Raw genomic sequence first — 26,425 nt, 5'->3', positions numbered from 1 at the left:
AACTCTTTTCTTTATTTCAAAAAAATCAAAAATTGAGAAAATTATTGAAATTAAATCACTTTTTGCAATTTAAAACACACGTACCAAAATTTCAGAAATTATTTTATTTGCAAAATGGTAAATTATTTCTAATTAATTTCTCTTCAAAAATATTTTCACCAACAACTTATAAAGCTCGAAATACGTAGACTTTGATCCCTATCACAGGATACGTAGGCCTCAGAGTCAAATTCTGAGTCAAGTCCTCCCCGTAAATAAATAAATATTTTTCGCTTAATGCTTATTTTTTTTATATCAAACACATGAATATAAAAGGGATAATTAAAATAATTTTAAAATCATATTTATATAGCACAACAAACTTCAGGTAACCGTTCTTACAAACGGGTGTTGTGGGGTGCCTAACACCTTCCCTACACTCAATCAACTCCCGAATCTATTTTCTGTTTTCACAGATCACTCTTATCCACCTTTAAACGGTTTTTCGAGATTTTTCTTAAAATTTTGGTGGCGAATCCCATTTTTCCGGTCTCCTTTTTGAAGGCCGAAACCTCTGCTCTCGCGCCGTTCGCGTCGCATTTTCAGGTACTACAATGACTCTAATTTTTCAATCTTGGGATGGGTCTACAAAGGGGATGTGGAAAACATAAATGCGCAAGTGCGCAATGAACTAACTATTATAGCATTATATATGTTTGTTCATTGGTGGTCAGATTGACTTGAATATCCAATAACATTCATGCATGCCGGGTACTGCATTAGCAGTGAAGATATTGATCTGGTTCTTGTAATTGCTTCAATATATAAAAATTATAAAAAAAAAAACTTAATAAATCTGACTGTCCAAATTATAGCTAGCTCAATAGGGTTGAGGCTTGGCCCAAACACTTGGCCAAAAAATAATTTTTAAAAATATATAAATATATTAAATATTAATTAATCCTTTAAGTTTAAATTCATTTTATATTAAAATATCATATATTTAAATATATTATAATAAAGGTTTTCTTAAATAGATAAAAATGTTTACATTGTTATATTTTTATTATTTTTAATCTATAAAATATCAGAAAATAATATTTAAACTATATGTTAAATTTTATTTTTAAACTTTAAGGTGACAATTTTTTTAAAAAATACGAGTCTTCTACCTTTTTAAAAAATAATTAATTTTTTAGATTTTATATTTTTTAAAAAAATAATTAATTTTAAAGTAAAAAATTAAAAAGAAATTTAACAATTAAAATATTTGGCTGAGCCCAAAAAGATTAGAGCTGATCGGTTCTTGACTTCTTGTTATACACATGGATGTGCATAGGAATGGCATGATAAATCAAAATATGCAACTTCATGTTTGACTTTTAAACGACTGTAAAGTGTTGCTTGGCATTTGTCCTTGTTCAATTAAAATGATGAAAAGTTCATTTTTTTAAAAAATGAGTTTTGTATTTAGGACGATGAGAAATAACTTTCAATATATATATATATATATATATTTAAATAGTAACGGAGAAAAGGGAGTATAATTAAACTAGAAATTAAATTCACAAACTTGACTGAATCATTTCTTAAAATTGTTTTTGGCCTGAATAATACTTTCATTAAGCAAAGAAATGACGACAGTTTTTATAATTTGACTAAGCTGGTTTCTTGAAGGGGACATTTGACTATTTGGGGCCCTGAGCAGTTTCGATTTGAGTAACCATATATAAATAAATCAAAACCTCCATTGAATTCAACCAGACCTGTCGTCTAGACTCTAAAGCATTTGTCTAGCTCCTATGAAATAATTAATTTCTCATAGCCCATCATTGATAAAGAAAACAATGGTTATTTTAGAAAATAAATAAATCACGAAATTCAATATTATTTTCATGTTTGAAGAGGGGATCACATTTGAACGCCTTCATCTTGACTAACCAATTAATTAGCTAATTCAAATCTGAAACAACCCCTATTTCGGATTCAATCAGTGTTTGAAGCATCTGTATTACTATGAAAAATAATCAACTCCATACTCCATCCACGTGACCAATTAATGTAGCGTTTTTGTTACGCCAAGAAAGTCCATCAATTAATATAATAATTACTGCCAAAAGAAACAGATGAATCCTTTTATAAAGGAAAAAATTAAGTCGATCCAAAAAGGCGTACTATGTACATGAAAGAAATTTGACTAGACTGCAAATTTAAAAAAAAACAGAGAGAGTATTAGAAAAAATCTTTAAGGAAAAATTACATATATATTTCATAGAGTAGACTTATTTATAAATAATTTTCATAAAATTTAGAAATCACGGCCAGGTTTCTTGGGACCTAAATATAATTTAAAATTAAAGTATAAAGATAATAATACCCTTATTAAAAATATATTATAATAATCAAATAATTTATAATTACTTTATTAATAATTTACAATTATTACTTCAACTTTTTATAGCTATAATTTTAACTTTTTACATTATATATATAAAGTTACAGTAATAACAAATTAAAATGATAGTTGTAAATTAATATTTTTGATACCAGGCTGTTTTGTTTATTTATTTGATAATAGAACCCAGTGGTTCGTTATAAAGCCACGCCACCTCCTAAAAATTAATATTTTTCCATATTGTGGAAAAATAAAATTGAAAATTATTTATCAAATTTTAATTTTATTTCTAAAACTATTAAACATACAATAATCTAAAATTTAATATAAAACCAAATATAAAAGGGTAAAAGAAAAAAATCTAAAGATTTAATATAAAACCAAATATAAAAAGGTAGAAGAGCAAATTGACTCTTAAACTATAGGTTTAAGAGTGTTGAGGATTTTAAACTTATTTATAATGCAATATTTTTTTAACTTTTAAAAATGGTGAAATATGATCCTTGTTGTTGACAAAATTTGACTTTGACCGTTAATTTGATCACCAAAAAATGATAGAAAATGACTTCAAAAATTATAAAAAATGATCATAAAATTTTTATTGGCCATTTTTTGTAACTTTTGAGGTTCTTTTCTATTATTTTTTAGTTAACTAACGGTCAAAGTCAACTTTTATTAATACTATGGGCTAGATTGTATCATTTTAAAAAGCTGAAGAAAAATATTACAACAAAAATAAGTTTAATTAGGATTTCAGATGCTTCTAAATTTATGATTTAAAGATCAATTTGTTTTTCCATCTAATATAAAACATTGCTACTCTTAGAAGATGTAAAATGCAGGCAAGAAATGAAAAAAAAATATGGGAAAATTTGAAAAGATATTTTTCTCTTCAAAATATTAATCTCCATGTTTTTAAAATTTTACAGGGAAAGAAAAAGTTGTGGGGACATGAGCATTGTTATTGTCCATATTATTTCCCATCCGATGTCCTTTCCTACTCATTTTTCTTTCTTATTAGCTAGATATTAGGCAATAATATGATACAAATTTTTTTTTATTAGAAGTGCATTATAAATAAAACCAGATGGAATATATCACAAAAATTCTATCAAAAAAGAAATTATATCTTTTCTTTCAATAAATAGAAAGTTTATGCGATTGTTTTGAGGCTCTTCGAGGTCAGAAAATAAAAACATCTTATGGCTTAGTGTAATTTATGTACCAACAAAATTACATCAGCAGTTTGATTTGAATCCACATCATTCTGAGACATCAAGCTAACTTTTTATCAATTGGACCAATTTTATTGGATTAAAATATTATATATTTAATGATTGAATTTTTGTAGCATTGTTAACTTTTAAATTTCAATCAAAAAATAGGAAGAAAACGTAGATTAGAATTATATTTCAAGATTATGCATTAAATGTTGCAATTATCAGGAAATTTAATTTTTGGCTGAGTCATGCTAAAGAATATTGTCCTTAAGAGTTATTCCACCACATTAATTTGCTCCTATAACAACTCTCCAAGATTAAACAGATTCATCTTGCAAAATAGTCAGAGCCACATAATAGCAAAAAGTTATAAAAATTAACTCACACAACACAACTCAACATGAAGGAGAAGGAGAGAATTGTCTTGAAATCTCAAGAGCTAAGACTGAACTCATAGGGTATCTAGGTATTCATAGATTCAAAGCAACTGCACTTCCAGTTGGCCTTTATACACAATTAAGGAGCTGTTTTAAAAACCTAAAGCCACATAATGCGATTTTATTTCAGAGTTTCTAAATGTTGGCACTTTAAAACATTTAAGAAATTAGCCTTGGTTTTTTAAACCAGAAAACATCCTCTTGTTAATGGGCATTTAAAACATGGTTAAGGGATTTAAATTCTGAAACACCAAATTTAAAGATTTTCGGATAAGCATACTATACAAAATTAATTTTTCAATTTTGCAAAATTAAACCCGATAAAAAAAATCTAATGCCTCTTTAATTCAAGTGTCGAGAGGCAAATTAGCTATTTTCAATTACAAAAAGTAACAAACATTTATCTCATTTTAATGGTAGGGTCGAAATTGCTTTAAATTTAATTTTTTAGAGTTTAAAATATCCTAAATATAAGTTTATAATTCAAATCATCCTTGAAACTTATAGTTCAAGGTCCAAATTACCATTTAACCCAAATATAAATATTATTTTACTTATTAAATTTTATTTATTCACCCCTTTAAGGATTATATATGTGAAAATTATTTGTGTGATAAATCACTTCTAAGAAATATTAACTAATCTCACTCACTGAAATATTTTTCTTAATCTCTCATTCAGAGAACCACATCTCTCTTGACGTTACTTTTTGCTCATGTGAACCATTCATTGGTGATCTTTCTTTTTCAAAGGTTATTAGATACATTAATTTTCTATACGTGTGGAATTCGCAAGTGAGCTACACCATTTAACAATAATAAATAATTTAAACTATAACAAGAGCCCCACTCTCCTGACTTTTCTATTTATATTTTATGAGACTGTTATAATGCAAGGGAGGTATGGGAAAAATTGGTTAATTCTTCCAAACATAATATTTTCTTTTCGCTTCATGTGTAGGATTAGATATTACGGAATGCCAAAAATAAAGTAGGAAGTTTGTCTATACGAAGATTGCCCTGAAAGAAACTTTTGCCTAAGCCTGTTGGAACATTTGAAAATCTAGATGCAACAAAGTTTACTCTAAAGATGATAGCTTGAACAACAATATTGCTTTCTCCAGTACACACCAAATTACCAACAACATGAAGCTTCAATCCAAACTTGACCTTTTGAATAAAATCGATACCAGACATGAAGCTAGATGGAGTCTTCCTAATCTTGGGTGGGCTAGACTGGATGTGGATGGCTTAATTAAACATAATGGTGTAGCTGCTTGTGGAGGACTTATCAAAGATAAAAAAGGTAACTGGATTAAGAGATTTTCTAAAAATTTAGGTTATCAACCTAGCACAGCAGCTGAATTTATAGGAATTCTAAGAGGGCTCAACATGTGTTGGGATGCTAAGATTTTCAGAATGAATGTTTACTTTGATTCTATATACAAAGACTTTGTCCCTCATTAATAGTAACTTCAATTATAGCCATCCTTTTTTAACAATTATTAGGAATATCAGAAGCATCACTATGAGGAACTGGGAGATCACATTTGATTATGTCTACAGAGAAGCCGGCTAGTGCGCCGATCTTCTAGTCCACAAGGCTTCAAGAGATCATTTTGAAATTAGCTTTTTTGATACACTACTAACGAACGGTAGAAGCCTATTGACTTCTGACACAACCTGAATTTTTGATTTGGATCTTCTTGCACGGTTTTACTATGGTTTTGTATTAAAAAAAAAAAAACTATAACAAGAGTGATCTGACCTTTTCGTTTATTTATTTGATAATAGAAGACTATTCATCCGATGGCTCATTATAAAGCCACGTCACTTCATCTTCTTCCACACGTCAACCACCCCCCGCCATTTTCATAGCTACAGATCATCATGGAGATTCAGTTCACATACTCCATCCTCTTCACTTTTTTGTGCTTCATCTTTATGATACACAAGCTTTCAACTTCTAAGAAATCCCTCAAAGCCCTACCCCCAGGACCATGGAGACTACCTCTCATAGGAAACCTTCATCAGATTGGATCACTACCCCACCGATCTCTTAGAGACCTTGCAACTAAGTTTGGACCCATAATGCACCTTCAACTGGGACAGATGTCCCACTTTGTAGTCTCTTCACCAGAAGTGGCGAAAGAGGTTTTGAAAACCCACGACATGATCTTCGCCAACAGACCCAGAATTTATGCCGGCGAAATCTTGGTTTATAATAGCACAGACATAGCCCTCTCTCCTTATGGAAACTATTGGAGGCAGCTTCGAAAGATTTGTACTTTAGAGCTTTTGTCTGCCAGGAGGGTCCAGACATTTAGAAGAATAAGGGAAGAGGCAATTTCTACGTTAGTGAAGGATATTTCTAAACATGTCGGTTCTGTCATGAATCTCTCCCAGAAACTCTACCCACTCACGAGTTCCATAATTGCTCAAGCAGCCTTTGGTCGAAAGACCGAAAACATAGAAGATTTTACGCCGACTATAATGTATATGATAGAGCTTGCAGGTGGCTTTTCAATCTATGATCTCTATCCTTCGTTGGAATTCCTTCGTGCGCTTAGTGGGATGAAAGCTAAAGTCGAAAAAGCTCGTCAAGATATTGATAGGATGCTTAGCAATATCATCAGCGACCACTTGGAAAAGAAGGAAGGCAATATGGGAGAAGCAGAGGAGGATCTCGTTGATGTTCTTCTCAGGATTCAGGAGGAGAATGACCTTGAAATCCCCTTGACTCTCGACAACATCAAAGCTGTCATCCTGGTCAGTCTTATAAGTTTATAATACATATTCTCTCTCTCTCTCTCTCTCTATCAGATCATCATAACTATTTATTAATACCATCTCCTATCGCTTCATTTTCCAATAATTTTCACTTTAGACTGTAGTTTTGTTTCCAAAAGATTGTGACTTTAATTTAGAACTTTAATGAAGCGCTAATTGTGTTTTTGTACCATTTTGCCCTCATGTTAATGAAATAGAGACTGACTACTTAATCATTGAGCCGATATTTTTTTAGGACATGTTTCTTGGTGGAACTGAAACAGCAGCAACAACAACAGAGTGGGCAATGGCAGAAATGGCAAAACACCCAGAGGTAATGAAGAAGGCACGAGAAGAAGTAAGAAGAGTCTATGGAAAAAAAGGATACGTGGATGAATCAGAACTTCATCAGTTGAAATATGTAACTGCAGTCATTCTTGAAACTTTAAGGTTACACCCACCTCTCGTTTTGTTACTCCCAAGGGAGAACAGCGAGATATGTCAAATCAACGGCTATGAGGTACCTCCCAAGACAAAGGTTATCATCAATAGTTGGGCCATTGGAAGGCATCCTGAGCATTGGAATGAAGCTGAGAAGTTTCGACCTGAGAGGTTTATTGACAACTCAATCGATTTCAAAGGAACCAACTTTGAGTTTATTCCATTTGGCGCAGGAAGGAGGATTTGTCCTGGCATATCGTTTGCTTTCCCAATTTTAGAACTGATGGCTGCAAATCTGCTTTATCATTTTGATTGGAAGCTTCCTGATGAGCAAAATCATGAAGAGTTGGACATGACTGAGCACTTTGGTGCTGTAGTAAGAAGGAAGAATGACCTGTGTCTAGTTCCCATTGCATGTCACCCTTAGCTTTATTATCCAAGTTGAATAATATAATCACTCAGCACTCACGTGCACTCCTTGTTACACACACTTTCAATTACCACTCCAGCAGTAAAATAAACAACTGTTTTTATAATGTGACCATTATATTATATTAAGGTGACATTTGGTTCCTGGAAGAGGAGGTAATGGAAAAAAATGGAATGATGGAAAATGGAAAGGAATGGAATGATCATGACTACAAATTTGCTTGGTGGAATATTTAACTACGTCGAAATAGAGTTTATTTATATCATTTTTTAAATATAAATTAAAATATAAAGACCATAATACCCTTACGATAATGAGGTAACAACTACCTTTTTCTTATCTTAATGAACTTGCTTTTTTTTTATTTTCGTTCAAAAGTTTTTTCAGAGATTTATGCATACCTACACGCATACATATATTAATGTGCTTAAATTTTTTTAAAATTTAAATTTTACTTTGTAAATGTAAAAATTAAGAAAGATATATAAATATGATACACAGGGAATCAAATTTAAAATTTGACTAAATTCAAAAAATTATTAAAAAATATTTTTATAAGATTAAAAATATTGTAAAGAGAAAATAATAAATAAAATTAAAAATAAAAAAGATGAGTGTAATTAACAGGACCATTTTGGTAAAAATATATTGGATTTAAGGTGGGTAACATGATTCTTCTCATTTTCAAAGGTTTCTCCATTCTTAAAAATATGATAATTTATATTTTCAAGAAGACCATTCCATATTTCTTACAAGCAACTAAGCATGGATGAGATAAGAAATAAAAATGGAGACATGATTATTATTTTATGAGCCAAGATTCCTGTAACAATTGGCCCAAAAAAGATTCCTGTAACAAACGGGTCTTAAGTGTTGGACCTCATTTTTTGGGCTAACTTGGACCTTTCTAATGAAAGTGACCATATATAGCAGTGGCGGGTATTTTTTTTAGGCACGATAAAAAAGGAGATAATTCTTTGGTGGTCCATTGAAAGGAACCGAAATGTTCACTAATTGGTTCATATGTATGCTGAGGGTTCGTAAACTTGTCGTAATTAAATCGAAATAAGTATTATTATGAAAAAAATCGAAATAAGTATTAAAAAAATAAATCAAAATGAAATAAATATATTAGTGAGTTCTCTCTTCACCAAACAGGTCAGCTATTTGAACAGAATATCGTCTTGGTCAGATATTCAACCAGATTAGATAAACAAATATGAATTACTATTGGATAACGTTTGGATTGATAAATTTAAATTTAAATTTTTAATTTAAGATTATGTATTTAAAATTATTTATTTGACTATTTAAAATTATTTATTTGACTATTGTGAAAAAAATTTAAAGATAGAAAAGAGATGAGCTTATATTCAAAGCAAAAAATAGAAGATTAGGGAAAAAAAGAGAGCTTATCTTTACTATTTAATCGGTGAGAGATGAGAGAAAAAGTAAGAACAATGGAGACATTAACATTGAAAACATGAAAAAAAAAATGAAAGAGTTAGAGTGGTTAAAATTTCAACTACCTAGAGTTCAGAGGAAAATTGAAATTAAGAAGTTATAAGAAAAATATCAAATCTAAAATCCATATACTTTTATATATTCAGATGAGAGATTTGGTTTAAATTCAAATTCAATGCATCACAAACCAATTAACATTAATTCATAGGAAAAGAATAACCGAGAAAATTTAATCAATATTTGACACTTAGAGGGGAGGTTAAAAGAAAATCCAATCATCGAAGCAAATTGATTTTGAGCCATGCAGGCAAAGTTTTAAGATCCCATGATAGATTACGCTTGCATGCTAGTTCCGACGTACGTGATATGTGTGAAGTCATAAAATTTTGACCAAATAATTAAATTAAAAACATAAACCAACATTTAAAAATAAAATAGTAAGTTACCTTTTTAAGGTTGTAGACTCATATTTTGATGGTTGCATCTCTTCTGGTCTTTTGTGCTCAGTCATAGTTCAAACTCTGGACTTGAACGATTCAGCCCTCTGGTTTGATGAGCAGAGTCGCATATGCAGAGAGAAAATAGTACTGTTTATGACTATGGATTGAAACAGTGGACTTTCAACGCACAAAACTGATTTACTTCCTGAAATAAAATATTATATATATTGTATTATTATTTAAAGATTTAAAGGGAGTGAAGAGGGGAGGAAGTAGCCAGGAACGTCATAAATTAGAAGCAAAGTTCATGGTGGGTGGTGACAGTCAAATACTTTGTCTTCCTCTCCAACCTTTTTGCCCTCTTTATAATCTGTTATGCACCTTTTTGCTCCTCTTGACCAACATTATGGTGATACTAAATGCTAGGGAAAATTCGTGACAAGGACTAGGAGGCTCAAATATTTGGGCAAAAGTCTTAAATGCAGAAATAAACTTTATTTTGTACTGATCTGTTCCGGAATCTTCAATCATATGTATTCTGGATTTCTGGTAGATGAGTGCAGAAAAAGGAAGGGTTTTTTTATTAATATTTTTGGTTTTTTAATACATTTGGAACTTATTTACGTCCAAGTATTTAAGCTTTTTGGTCCAAATGGCCAATTTTCCCTTAAGAATTTGAAGATAATACGGAGACAATGATCATTATATTATAATTAACCAAAAAAAAAAAAAAAAGGTGGGGCACCCCAAGGTAGCTTTCCATCCATTTCGGCCCACACAGATTTTATTCTTCTGTTTTATTCAATATAAGGCGCATCACGATACGTCTACAAATTAAAGAGGGGAGATATGCCAATTGGCGATTACATGCTATTGAGTAATAATTACATGAAATTAACTAATTGAAACTAAGGTTGCATTTAGATATGTAAATTTAAGTTAAAAATTTAAATTTAAAATTTTATATTGAAAATCTCATATTTAAAATTCATAAATTCTCAATTCTTTGTTTAGATGATATAAAAAATTTTAAATGATAATATTAAATTTTTCTATTTGGATTTAAAATAAAATTTTAAATTTTAAATTCTATATTTGAATGTAAAAGAAAGTTAAAAAATTGGCTAAAATTGACGGTCCGAATGGCTAACTTCCACTAATATTAGACAGTTAAAGCTGATTGGGATAATAGCACCGGTGATGATGGGGACGAGACAGCTGACTTCTATCAAGATTAAATGACAACAATAACAAGGATTGAACGATAGACTTCTACAGGGATCGGACAGACGGCGACCATGGGGAAGGGACGATCGACTTCCACTAGGACCGGATCGATCGCAACCACTTGGACTAAATGGCCAACTTCTATATGGACCAGACTGATGGAGATCACTGAGCAGGGGCGGCCGACTTTCACAGGGACGGGATGGCTGACTTTTATTGAGACCAAACTAATGATGACAATGGGAATCGGAGGGTCAACTTCCATCGGGATTGGAAGGCTGACTTCTACAGGGACTAGACTGAAAGCGATGACCAAAACCAGATGGCCAACTTTCATCGAGAGCAGACATATGACAATGATGGCGATCGAATAGTCAATTTCCACAGGGACCGAACTGATAGCAACCATCAAGGCAGGATAGCTGACTTTCACCAGGACCAACCATATGGCGATGATGGGAATCAACTAGTTGACTGGATCGATAGTGACAACAGAGACTAGACAACCTATTTTAATAGGGATTAGATAGACAGTGACCATCAAGGTTGGACAACCAACTTCTAACGAGACTGGATTGATGGCAACCATCGCGACTAGACTGACAGCGACCTCAGGATCAAATAGATGGCGACCACCTAGACTGAACGTTTGACTTCCTTCGGGATCATACTGATGAAGATGACAAGGATCAGACAGCAGACTTACTGAGATTAGACGACCAACTTCTATTGAGATTGAACCTAGTAAAAGTTGGCCGTCGAGTCTTCATCGTCATCATCGATATGATCCCTGTGGAAGTTAGCTATTTAGTTCCTGTGGTTGCTATCGGTTCAGTCTTGATGGAAATTGACCTTCCAATCTTGATGGTTGCTATTGGTCTGGTCTCGATAAAAGTTGGCTATCCAGTCTAGGTGGTCTCTGTCGGTCTGGTCTCGATGGAAGTAGGCTGTTCATTCTTGGTGGTTGCTGTCGGTCCAATCTAGTGGAAGTCGGTCGTCTGATCCCAATCTTTACTATTGGTCTAATTTTAGGGGAAGTCAGCTGTTTGGTCTTTGTAGTCGCCATCCATTCAGTCCCAATGGTTTATCCAGTCTTATTGAAAGTTAGTCGTCCTGCCCTAGTGGTCACCGTCGGTCCAGTCCTTATAGAAATTGGCTGTTTGGTTGTCGTTGTTGTTGTCTATTCGATCTCGGTGAAAGTCGATCATCCAATCTTGTAGAAGTTGACCTTCGGTCCCTATCTTCTTCATCAGTTTGGTCTTGGTAGAAGTTGGCCATCCAATCCCAGTAGTGGCCGTTAGTTTGGTCCTAATGAAAGTCAATCGTCTGATCTCGATGGTTGCGTCAGTCTTATCCCATTAAAAGTTGGTCGTCCAGTCCTAGTTAATGGTGGCGGCTTGTTTCTGTCAACTTCGACGGTCCAGTCCAATTACTGTTAGCGGGTTGATTAACCTTTATGGATTTGGGTCAAATTACAAAAGAGATTAAGTTAGGATTTGAAATAACATGGGGTTTAGAAAAGATTTCAAATTATAAAGAGATTGAGGTAAAACTTGAATTTGAATTTGGGTCAAATTCAAATTCATACATGTTTAATTTCCAAAACAATAGATTTGACTCAAATCCAAATTCATATGTATCCAAATATAGCGTAAAGTTTTTAAGGACTTTTGTGTATATGAATTCTAAAATTAAAAGATCATTTTACCTTTATTGAAAATAACAAGCTCTAATCACAACTTTTACTTAAAAAATAACTTTTGTTCTATAAATCACAAGAATTAAATAAGAAATCATAAGAATTGAATAAGGAATAACATCTTTTTTATTAAGGAATAACATCTTTTGTTTTATAAATCGTAAGAATTGACTAAAAAATTACAACTTATCAAGTGTAATTTTTATTACTAAAAAACAAGCTTTGAAAATAACAAAGGGAAAATCACAATTAAGGACTCTCTAAGAACATTAATCACTATTAAAGATCATAACATTTTGAAATCTTAGTTAAAGACCATGGTCTTTAATTGGGATAAAAAAAATATAGTTTTTGATGTGAGATTCACTAATATCACTTGAAAATTCACTAACCCAACTTGAGAAAATTGCTAACGTATATTGTGAAAACATGAAACCCTACTTGAAAATTGATTGTCTAGCAAAAAGCGACTTGTCTAAGTTGGGATTTTTTGTTAAATAATCAATTTCCAAGTGAAGTTTCATATTTTCATAATATACGTTAGAATTTTTTTTCAAGTCGGGTTAATGAATTATCAAGTGGTTCTTTTTATTAAACAATTAATTTCTAAGTGAGATTTCATATTTTCACAATATACATTAATAATTTTTTTAAGTTGGGTTGGTGAATCCTAAGTGGCTTTAGTGAATATCACCCTAAAAATTACATTTTTTTATCCCAATCAAGGATCATTGTTCTTAACTTAAATTTCAAAATCTTATGGTCTTTAATTAAAATTAATATTTTTAGAGGGTTTCTAATTGTCATTTTTTTAATAACAAACCCCAATCACAATTTTGGTTTAAGGAATAACAACTTTTATTCAAAGAATTACAAGAATTGAACAAGAAATTATAAATTATTAATCAAGGTAAAATGATCTTTTTAATTTAAAATTTATTAACACAAAGATTCTTAAAAATTTTAGTAGAATTATGATATTTGAAAAAATAAATTATTATTTATATAATTTAAGAAATTTTATTGTCATTGTGTCATTGATTTTGTTTTCCTTTAAAGAAAGAAATAGGAATTGGTGTTGCGATGATGCATCATGCTAAAATTTTTTTTTTTTTGACCAAACACCATGCTAAAATTATACCTAGATGAAATGTGAAGGGTGCATCTTTTTCATTTTTAATTATATGTTAATTATAAAACTAGTTTTTAAATGAAGCGAAGTGCCCAATTACAAAATAACATCAATTTCACCTTCGGTGGCTAAGGATAGCTCAGGTAATAATTATTATTTTCATCCAAAATTATAAGATACTATAAGACAAAATCTCACATATTAGTAAATTTTATTAAATACACTTAAAAATATTATATTTTTAAAATAAAAATATAAACTTCCAAAAATGCCTTTCATTTAATAACATTAAACTTATACTTAATTAGTATTAAATAGAGGGAGAGAAAGGGTAACATCGAAATAAGTTTATTTAATGAAATTTTAATTTTCTCAAAGTATCTTATACTTTCCTGATCCTATTTATAAGCTACTTCCAACATATTTCACCAATATCAAGAAAAACTTTAAAATTTATTAACTCTGTTTTAAAATTTGATAAGCTCTCAATTTCACCTCTATTAAATATAAACATTTCAATAACATATTTTCTCTCTTTAATATTAAATGGAGGATAACAAAAAAATTTATGATAAAAATTTAATGACATAACTTATTAATAGGACCCAAAAAAATTTTCTCTTTAAGTATTTTGAGATGACAAAATGTCCTCTAAAATGTCTTATAATTTAAGATGAAGGGAATATAATTTACAAACGTGTCACTCTCTTGTGATTATGAATAATGTATCAATATCAATATGGCCATAACCATATTCATTGAAAGAGGATTACAACACCACCACCCAGCAAGAAGAAACAAACATCATCAGTGACTTCCCACTCCACCATCTATCACCAATCCAACCACTCTCTTCTTTCATGTCCTTCTTCAACTCCCCATGCTTTTTTCTTCTCCCATTAATTCTCTTCCCATGCATTATCCCTTGAAGAATGTGTGTGTGTATAAGCATTTATGCTTCTCTACTAAAGCTTACATATATAGTATTATTGCCTATGTTTTCATAAGGGTTTCGCGGTTGAAGGCTAGAGTCATGTTTTCAGCGAAAAAAGTCTGATTCTAGAGCAGATTTTAAAAGAAGTAGTCGCCTACCAGAGACAATAACTTCGTCAGAAGTTTCACAAGTTGAAGGTTTGACAATTCCAACATGTAATTGGAATGGGATTGAGGTTAAGAAAGAAGATGAAGAAGATTGGAGGTAGATCAAAACATTTTCTTCTCTATAATCTTGATGCATGCCATGCATATTGTCATCATGCCCCAAAAATAAGGTGTGATGGGCATAATATATGCGTGTAAAACCCATATTCCTTAAGATTTAGTTCAAGAAAGTTCTAATTTAATACTTTGAACTCGTTAATAATAATATTATAAATTCTTACCATTTTTTTATAAACAAAAAGAATCATATTTTTTTATTCGACAAAACCTTTAGAAATTTCTACAAAAATAAATTTATAACAATCCAGCCACAAGGAGCTCCGCTTCTCAACAACAAATAGTCAACGCATACAATAGGTCAATATTCTATCTATTGTTAAAGAAGAGTATATAAACAAACTATAAAAATAATCCATAAGCTCACATTTAGATCAAGATTTGTCTAGAAAAATTCATCTATTTCAATTCAGCGATAAAGCTCTTTGTGATTAACAATAGATATAGGTCCAACTTTTATCTGAGGTCAAAATATTTTTTAGTGAATAACATCCCACCAATAATAATGTTTAAAAGAATAAAATGAATAAATTACAATGATTATATAAATTAAAGAGACAAAATTGTAAAATGTTTAATACATTTTGGAATCAATAGATTGTATATGGCCTTACAATAAAACCTTGAATCATTAAATTATAATATCAAATATCCTTATCACTTAATCTCAAAAAGAAAAAAAAATAAATACAATGACATTTCTAATTAAAACCAATAGGGTATGAAATCATCAAATAATCAAATTCATGTTTCTAGAGACTTATCAAAACAATTAACAAATGTGGACATACAGTCCACGAGAGTAAGTAGCTAAACGCGACTTATGCCATGAAGACAAATATGAATACACAGTCTATGAGAATAAATAATCAAACACAGTTTATGTCACAAAGACAAATATAGACACATAGTCTACAAGGGTAAGTGACCAAATATAGCTTGCATTATGAAATAAATGTAGACACACAGTCCACAAAAATAATACTAACTAAACATGCCTTGAAGCCATGAAATCAAACGAAAACACTAGATCTACAAATAACAAACATGAGTGCAATATTCATGAATATCAAATGTGACTACTATGCTCATTAGTACCAAGCTAGCTAGGTTTTTAGTCATGGTGAGTCAAGAGTTAACGAAATTGCCATTAGTAACCAGTGTTCTATATAAAGTCCTCTTAAATTCATTTTTAAATATGTGAGAAAATTATTATTATTAAAAATTTAATTTTTATTCTCAAAATCAAACTCGCATCAATAATTTTAAGTATCAAAACTTGCTAGAATAAAATTTTATAACTAATGTCCATGTTTGCATGTACGGAGTAACCAAAATATCTAAAGCTAATAAAAAATAATTTCATTAATCTTGAAAGTATACTTCATAAGGAAAAATGCAAACACATGCCATAATTTAATTATTCTTCATCATCACTTTATAATTTCACAAGATAAAGAAATTTAAATAACAAAATATCAAATACTTAATATAATTATTATTAAAATAATCTACATAAAAATATAACATTTTAGAAAAATAAGTTTATGAAAAAATTAGTTACGATGATATTTACTTACTTTATACATTTCCAAATATGCGAGTTACTTCTAACTAGCCCTCTTACACCTATGATGCTCTTTAAACTTCTAGTATCCAAAGTAATACCATTGTCATATCTTTTATGCACTTATAAATTCAAAATTTTCAATCCAAGATAATCTAGAGGAATTGAAAAAAAAGTCAATTTTAACCATTCACAATAAAATTACAAGTGGAGTTTAATCAATAAATATATAAAATACTTATGTAAACAATACTCAAAGTTTTCAAGTATTTTCATAGAAAATAGACAACTTTTACTTATCCAGCATTATCAATCAAATATTTTTCCAAAATTCTTTCATTTTATTTCTAATCCTTCATTATTGAAAAATAATTGCCTCAAACAATTTAATCAACAATAACTCCTTTATCACACTTTATTTGCTACCACAGACCAATCGTGTTTCATTAAACACTTAAGTACATCCCAAAATCAAATCAAAAAACAACACAATCAAATCATGAAACAATATCATAGTCCACAAATTCTCAACCAAACAACAACCAACCTCTTTTCCACATATTTTCCAAACACCTATGTAAATTCATTTCTTTATCAAAATTAAATATATATCCATTAAAAACAGAACCTAAATCCATAATATTAGTCATTGATACATTGAAAATACTAAATTACTCCAATCCAACTCTTCAAATTTTATCGAACACCTAAAATGCATTAAAGTTCAAACTAATACTAGGCTCTTTCCTCTTCAAATTTCTTCCCAAAATTTCCATTGCCAATATTTAAATGTTCCAATCTTCACAAATCCGCTCTCTCTATTTTTTCTTTCAACAAAAGTCAATTCCCCGACAAAAATAAATCCACAACAGCTCTATAAAAATAACCTTTATTTCAGATTTTTTTTTTCTTTTACTTGACTTAAAAGAATGAGATTTCCAATTTTTTTTCTTTTTGTTTTTTGTTGAGACTCAAAAGCAATCCGAAGCTTGTATACACATTTAGTCTAAGTCAGCTAAAACACTAGAGCGTATGCTCGTAGCCTCGTATCTTTGCAAAATATATCACGGCACCATGAAGGAACGTCCAGAAGCAGTTTCAAATTCTGATCCACAAAGTGTGCATTCTTTGCTAACTGAACAAAATGAGATTTCTAATTCCTAATTCTAAAACACTATGCCCAAAATTGAAAGAGCTATGATTCTTCTATTGCCAAGGAAATCGAACTATATAGAAATTGGTACCAAGATAGAAGGGGGTGAAGTTCGACTTGCAAAAGGAGTTAATATGGAACGAAGGGAAGGGAAAAATTATAACTTTAGACATATAGAACACACACCCATACAACATCAGCGAAGCAGTGAAGAATATGAAGCTCCCCACCTCAGCTCGAGCACTATACAGCAGGAAGGAGCAGCATCTTCGGTCACGCGAATCAGGGGAGGACGAAAAAAAAGAAAGAAAGCCATGATGCAATCAAAAATGCCAGAACAGCAGCGACCCTCAGCCTCTGCGTACACCATCAACTGATAGACGGCGAAGAGAGGAGATAGAGCAGAGAATGAATGGGGAAGATCTGAATGCATCACACGACAGCACAAACAGAGGGGAAAGCACAGGGGACGGAAGGAAGAGGAGGATCCTGTCGCGGCCACGGTCACCACGACGGCAATGAGAGAAAAACGGTGGTGGGTGAAGGCGAAGGAAAGGGATGCCGAGAGGGTTCAGATTTGTCTCCCTGCCCCTTAGGTTTCATCCGACAGCACCAAATGAAGAGGGAAGAAGGAAAAAATATCCGATATGCCATTACTCTCTTTAGAGGGTATTTTGGTAATTTTATAACTCAGAAAAATAAAATCTCTCTTTCAGGCAAGCAGGATTCGAACCCAAAACTTCATGAAAAGAAGATCGCAAAATTTCAACTGAACCGCCAATTCCTCTTCCCAAAATTATATGTAAAAATATACTCAAAATACATTATCATAAATATATATTTTAAATTCCTGGAATATTACAATTGTTCTCTATGGTAATGAGTTTGATGTCATGCATGTATCTTTTTGGTTTTAGAAAAGGTTCTGTCATGAACATGGAGATCAGGAAGAGAGTGGAAGCAATAAGAATGGAGTTAAAGTCAAATAAAAGAGAAAAGACCACATCACCCTCTACTTATACAACATCATTGGTGGCTCTTGTAGAAGATGTCAATGGAAGTGCGGGGGCCCAGTTCCCAGAATCGCTTCAATGGATAATAGACAATTAATCAGCTTTCAGACGGATCCTGGGGAGATGCTCATACATTTTTGGCTTACGATAGGCTTATTTGCACCTTAGCTTTTGTTCTTGCGTTAGCACACAACGTCCATCTTGAATTTTATATTCAAATGTTTCATATATGCAATTGCTTTAAACATATATAGGGCTTAAATTCTTTAAGGAGAATGTAAACAGACTGGAAACAGAAACCTGAGAGCACATGACATGTGGGTTTGAAGTGATTCTGCCAACATGGGCAAAAAGTTTGAAAATTGATCTGCTTGATGACTTCCCTACCCTCAAAGGAAGGAATATTAGCAAGGAGAGATGCTAAGCTAAAAAGGTACACAACACAGCCACTACAATAATGTTTTTTTAATTACAATAAAAAGAATTAAGGTAGTAGGTTTTGAGACTTCTCAGTATAGTCCATCGATCATGCTTTGTTCAGATTAAAGAAAGTGATAATTAGTAGCGTGTAAAAATCATTTCATATATTTTTATCAGATCGTCGTAACTATTTATGACTACTATCTCCCATCGTTTTCCAATAATTTTCACTTTAGGCTGTGGTTTTGTTTCCAAAAGATTGTGACTTTAATTTTGAACTTTAATGAAGCACTAATTATGTTGTTGTATCATTTTACCCTCCTGTTAATGAAATAGAGACTGACTACTTAATCATTGAGCATATATTTTTGGAGAAAAATTAAATCTAGGTCCCTCCAAAGAGAATTTATTATCAAGAGCTCTCATAAAATTTACAAAATACTTTCAAGTCCCAAATCCTATACATTTACAATTTAAAAAGAACATTTACAATTAGGTAAAAGACATTTACAACTTGCTAATACAAGCTGTCATTTTCCTTTGAAAATTATAAATGCTCTAACCCAAACTGTAAATGTGCAAGATTTAAGACTTAAAAGTATTTTATAAATTTTATGGAACTTTGGGTAATAAATTCTCTTATGTAAAATCCAGATGTAATTTTTTCATATTTTTTCAGGACATGTTTCTGGGTGGAACTGAAACAGCAACAACAACAGAGTGGGCAATGGCAGAAATGGTAAAACCCAGAAGTAATGAGGAAGGCACGAGAAGAACTGAGACTAGTCTATGGAAAAAAGGGAAACGTGGATGAGTCAGAACTTCATCAGTTGAAATATTTAACTGCAGTCATTCTTGAAACTTTAAGGTTACACCCACCTCTCGTTTTGTTACTCCCAAGAGAAAATAGCGAGATATGTCAATTCAATGGATACGATATACCTCCCAAGACTAAGGTTACCATCAACAGTTGGACATTGGAAGGCATTCTCAATATTGGAATAAAGCTTGGAAGTTTCGACCTGATGGCAAGTCTTAGCAGTGTTGGCTCCAAATTCAATAAAATTAAACTCTAATGTAATTAATGTTCAACCCAAATTATATTCACGTGGACACTTTATACTTTAAATGGAATTATGCAATAAACAACATAGATTCAGTTCAGGGTTTATATCGAATTTAACAAGATTTAGGATAATTTTTATTTGATTTTAAGTTAGGATTATGAAAATTTCAAAATAACAAAAATACTAAAAGTATGTTTCATGTTTTTTAACGAGTGAATGGATCTCACCTACTTAATGTGACACTCTACACTTGCTTCTAAAGATTAGTCCTTCTTAAACTATGATTGAGCTAAAAACCTAGGTTATTCCTAAGTGATAATCGAGTTATTAATCTCCCTAGTGGCCAGTTAGGGATATTAAGTCACTTAATTATTTAAAAATCTGATCAATTGGTTGATTTGAACTCTAATTTAGCCTAACCTTGCTTTAACAGTGGCTAAATTAAGTCTTATTAAGAATTTAACTATTCAGCTAACAAGTTATTAATCCTAATCAAGAATTAACACTACATACTGGCTAAATAGGCAATCAAATACTACAAGGGATTGAAAATTAATCATAGAAATTCAATGAGCATGAAGTACACACTGAATCATAATCTAATCAACCGAAATTCCTCCCCTAGCTAACAATATAACTAGAAGATTTCAAATGTAATATCAGAAGCAATAGCCAATAAGCTCCAGATTAACAAACGAAATTTAGGTGAAATTAGGTCAAGAAGCTTTACAAATTGAAGTTCAAAAGTGCTTCCACTAACTAGGTAAGAGTAGAAAACTTAGCCATGCATAAACTCCAATAGAGAAGACTCAGAAGCAATCTTCAGAGTGTCGACCACGGCAGCTATTATGGAGTGTATCGCGTAGCTCAATTGGCTATGGATGAAGATGAAATTAGTGAGGTTTTGCTGGGGATGGTGAGTGGAACATGATGGTGGAATATGCTCAGATATCTGATGATCAAATTGTGTGTTCTGGATGATAGAGAGATGAGATGAAGACAGAAAGAGACGAAGAAGAAGATGAAGATGATGGGCCGTGCATTTGTGCGTGTTGGGAGAGGGGCGTTTGATGTGCTTTTGGTGATGTTCCCCTCGATGCACTTGATCACAGCCATTTATTTCATCTAATGGCTAGAAACAATTCATCAAGAAAAAGTTCGCCGTTTTAGCATATCAGATCCTAGCTATTCATTCTAACATTCAATCCTAGTTGTTCATGGTTTTTAAGTTAAACTCATCATCTTCGTCATCACATTGGTAGAGAAGAAGCACACTTAAGGGAGTCACCAAGCACATGAAACATTACAAAAGTATGTGGAAGGCATCAAGCTTGATTTTTGTAGCTTTTTTTTTTAAGGATTATCAGTGCAAAAATGTTGTAAATAGGTTATAATATGAGAAAAAACTTATCTTTTAAAGTTTTTATTGAGACCGTGGGTAAAAGCTGTTAAAGGTGCTTGGGTGTATTAGTTACTGTTTTGTTCATTGTTAGAGCTTAACATATGGTGTTAATTATATTTTTTTTTCAAAGATTTCTCTAGGCTATATTTATTGTGTTGATCAAGTTTGTATTAGTCCAGTGTCTTCATTATTGAAATCTTCTAGCATTGTTCTTGTCAAATGTATAAATAACTTAGTTTGGTCATTTTCAAGAAAAGATTTGAAACCAGTGTTTTCTACCAGAATGCCGTTAATAATTTTCAAATCTTAAATATTTTTCTAAAAATATTTTAAGAACAAATACTTTATAATATTTTTATCCCTTTTGGTTTGCCAATTTGAACTACTTCATTTGTAGTGTGTAGTGTGTTTTTGTCTAAATGTAGGTGCTGCAAGTTCATATTCCAAACTTTGATGAGTAGTATTGAACGACTATGGCTCTTAACAATTTTTGTGCATATTTATAATCTTTTTTCTCGTTTTATAGCCTTTGTGTAATATTTAAATGTAATTTTAATGTTGATTTCCATGTAGATTACTCGGATGGATATTGAATTTACACCTATAATAGGTCTTGAGTTTGAAAGATTAGGTGATGCATGTAAAATCTTCCTTACTAATCTCTACTAACTCCAAAATTAAGGTAATTAAGAGACTAGTCCCAAAAGAATCACCGGGGTTTGAAAAAAATTGCAAGAATGGGATCCCAATGTTTTTAAATTGTAAAAATTAATTATTTGATCTTTGTAGTTTTGATTCAATTATAACTTAATTTTTAAACTTTGACTCATTATAATTCAATTCTTAAAATTTTAACTCGGTTGCAAATCAATTTCTAAACTTTGCCTATTGCAATTTAGTTTTTGAAGTTTTCACCTCTTAAATATCGGTCCCTATATTTAAAAAAAATAAAATTATAAAGATTAAAAATATTTTAAAATTTATGACTAATATCTTAAATTATTAAACCCTTTTAATCTTTATAAATATTATAAATATTAAAATTTTAAAATATTTTTAATCTTTATATTTTTTTAGAAAATGTAGGGACTAATATTTAAGAGATTAAAACTTCAGAGACTACATTGTAATAGGCAAAGTTGAAGGACTGATTTATAATCGAGTCAAAACTTTAGGAACTGAGCTATAAAGAGTCAAAGTTAAGGAACTGTGTTATAACTGGGTCAAAACTATAAGAATTAAATGATTAATTTTTCCTTTTAAATTTCAAAACCATAATATACCTTTATTATTCACAAATCAGAGTACGAAAGGTTTATAGAAATATGGGATATTCATTAAATTTGAATTTGGAGTATAAAATTTACATTTAAGCACAATACAGTATGATGCATTATGGCTCACTGTAGATGTGTCATCTATCTCTGTGCCATATGTCACGATGCATTGCACGAATTTGATAACAATTTTGCTATCATAAGACAGCTTTGGGGGCGAACTTCTGACACTCCCTGTTTCTTCATTCAATGTCTAATTAAGGTGCTTTAGATGTTTATAGAGAGCTTTTTCCTAATTTTAACTAATAGTACCAATTTAAAACCCAAATCAATTTTTTCATCAAAAGTTGGACACCTAATTCAAAATTCACTCCTTTTACCCTATAATACACAACTAAGATGTCCAATTCATAATTCAAGTGTCAAAAGCCTACACTAACCCTTAAACCACACTCAAAGGATTATAATGAACTCATGCAACACACCACAGCCAATCAATTACAATTAAATCGCATTATCAACTCAATCCCTTGAATCATAAAAACATAAAGGGGAGTCCAACCCTCATAAATTAACATAATAGTTATCATATGCAATTGTTTAGATAACCTTCTACTTACACTAGTATTTTGGCTTTATAGAGAACTTACTCTAGATTATGCAATAATTTTAGGGCTCCAAAATATAATAAATCAGTGATATGCAAATCACAAGTGCAAGTAAAGATCAAAATATGATCCTAGTTGCATAATCATCATAAATTACACATCAAAAATATAAAGTAGGATGATTTATAATAAGAATAAGATCCCTAAACTTTCAGAGCTTTTTCCTTTTTAACAATCAAACTAGAACCTGAAAAATGTTAAGAGAGAGGGGTGAGTATAATCACTCAATAACTAAGGTTTATCTACCTTATGCAATTGTATTAATTGACATTTAAAAAAAATTATATATAATGCATACAATCACATAACTTTCAAATTCACAAATATCTAATGTAATTTCATATAAATCATCATAATCTCACCTCTTCGTAAATCAAATCATAAGGCATATTGCCATAATACTAATAATTATGTGACAATGACCAACTTAAATATCATGACTTGCTATAAATTTAACAATTGGCATGTCGAATAATGTGCATGATCAAACTAACCTTATATCTTTCAATTGAAACTATGGGCTATAAATCAAATAGGGCTCCATCTGTAAGAATGCACTATCTAAACTCACCAATTATGAGGAGTAATAGGGCTAAAGTTACTACTCTCACTCTCAAACCATGGCTTCCCTCATTCTCAAATCCCTAAGATGTCATAAACCTTAAGCAAGTCCCCTTAACAAACATGTAGAGATAGTTAGGTTCTAATCCCTTAACAAACTGTGGGATGGTGGCTACTTCCTAATTCCAATGGCAAGTAGCCAGGCTAGCTTTCAATTTTGATGATAAGTAGCCAATACCACGTGAATTTTATCACTACTCCCCTCCCTAGGTGAACTCCCATCAATACGATTATGTAATCACTCATGCTCATATATTTACATGTGTACAATCATAATAGCAAGCTCATTTACAGATATTCATTGAGTATGACATATGAGCATAATATCTAGATACACATCATTCTATCACAATGATCAACACATACCTCTATATCTCATCTTTTCATCACATACATATACCATTACACATTTTATCATTTTCAATTTGTTATTGTAAATTCCTCATTATCATGACACAACACATAATTCCATTTCTTTTATTTATATCATAACTTACAAAATCACCATACTCTTTTCTAATCTTGAGGCCCTTAAGTATTTGAATTCTTCACAAAAGATCAGCTACAAGCATGCTCATTGGAGTAAAATATTATAGTCTTATCCATTCCTTATTAAACATAAGGCTACAAATTTAAACTCTGTAGCTGATGCTCTTAGCCAATGACATATATTGCTTACAACAATGCAGGCTAAGGTTGTTTAGTTTGAACTTATTAAAGAGTTGTACCAGGATGATCCTAATTTTTGAAGAGTATGGGAAGCAATTGTAAATCAATCTTTTCACTAGTTCTACAAATATGATGGGTTTCTATTTTGAGGCAAAATCCTATGCATTCCATAGGGTTCCTTAAGAAAGGCCATAATTTAGGAAGCACATGACAGTAGATTAGCTGGACATTTTAGACGAGATAAAATAGTCAACCTAGTGAGGGAAAACTTTTACTGGCCTTGACTTGAACAGGATGTAAATAAGTATATACAGAGATGCATAATTTGCCACTTGGGTCAGAATACAGGGTTATACATGCCTTTGCCAATTCCAAAAGCACCTTGGGAAGATGTGAGCATGGATTTTGTTTTAGGTTTACTATGGACTCAAAGGCAAAAAGATTCTGTCATGGTAGTTGTGGATCGTTTCTAAAAAATGGCTCATTTCATTTTATGTCAGAAGACCAATGATGCTGTTCAAGTAGCAGATTTATACTTTAAAGAGATTGTTCGTCTTTATGGCATTCCTAAAATTATCACTTCTAATCGTGATATGAAGTTTCTCATTCACTTTTAGCAGACGCTATGGAAGAAGATAGGAACTAAACTCCAATTTAGCAGCGCTAGTCATCCCTAGATGGACGGTCAAACTAAAGCTATAAACAAGGTTCTTGGCAATTTTTTTTATAGTTTTATAGGGAAGAATTTGAAGCAGTGGGACTCATTCTTGCTCAAGTTGAATTTACCTACAATAACTCTATTAACCAAGCAAATGGGAAGTGTTCGTTTGAAGTTGTTGATGACACTCATCCCATTAATTCGTTAGACTTGACCCCTTCACTGGATAAGTGACAATATAGTTTTGATGTTGACCAAAGGGCTAAGGAAATTAAGAAGCTATATGAACAAGTTTGTGAATGAATATAAAAGCAGAACTTGAGATACAAAACTCAATGTGATAAGCATCGAAAGTATCAAACTTTTAACATGGGAGACTCAGTTTAGATACATCTATGAAAGGAGCGATTTCTTAAATAATCAAATGCCAAGCTGTCCCCAAGAGCTGATAATCCATTCAAGATTATGCAAAAGATCGACAACAATCCTTATAAGGTAGAGTTACCTAGTTCTTATGGAGTGTTTACCACCTTTAATATTGTTGATCTATCCTCCTACATTTACGATGATGCCAAATTTGACTAGAGGGTGAGTTCTGTCGAACTTTAGGAGGATGAAATAGAAATAAGAGTTGCAAAAATGAAAGTATGAATGCTTCATTCACATCTTAGAAACATCCCACATTTAACAGCATTAAAATCCATTTGTAACTTGTGTAACCTCCATTTTAATCCTTTTGTTTTTACTTGGTAATGACAGTATAAAGAGGGCACAATTTCAGTGTAATGGCAGCTAATTTTTAGTGAATAAATGAGTGTGCCTTTTTTTGTTCGGTTTCTGTGCCATAACATCTTTCATAATGGCAATTAGAAATTTCTACTTTATATATTGAAAACAAATTACATAGGAATTCAAATTAATTAAAACATAATTACACAAAATAAATTCCCTTAGTTACCTCAAACCTTTAAGTAGTCAAAGGTTTATCCCTCAATAGTTGCTTTCAAAGCTTGATGTTAAGCCAAATTTACTACTAGGGATAATTAATCTACAGTTAATC

The 26,425-nt window shown here is 31.4% G+C and overlaps 1 protein-coding gene across 1 annotated transcript; it reads left to right on the top strand.

Annotated features, from left to right (window-relative positions):
* Positions 1–5,889: 5,889 nt before the first annotated feature.
* LOC129316258 (cytochrome P450 71D10-like) lies at positions 5,890–7,803 on the top strand. The gene is made up of 2 exons (XM_054960586.1): positions 5,890–6,799; positions 7,056–7,803. Exons 1-2 carry the CDS (start codon positions 5,921–5,923, stop codon positions 7,665–7,667), a joined length of 1,491 nt encoding a protein of 496 aa, XP_054816561.1. The 5' UTR covers positions 5,890–5,920; the 3' UTR covers positions 7,668–7,803.
* The last annotated feature ends 18,622 nt before the right edge of the window (positions 7,804–26,425 follow it).

Source organism: Prosopis cineraria, unplaced genomic scaffold (assembly GCF_029017545.1).
Source record: "Prosopis cineraria cultivar Desert tree isolate PC_DT_omini unplaced genomic scaffold, ASM2901754v1 PC7, whole genome shotgun sequence".
Classification (NCBI taxonomy): domain Eukaryota; kingdom Viridiplantae; phylum Streptophyta; class Magnoliopsida; order Fabales; family Fabaceae; genus Prosopis; species Prosopis cineraria.
Note: the sequence above shows the minus strand (reverse complement) of the source record. Positions and strands in the feature narration are given on the sequence as shown.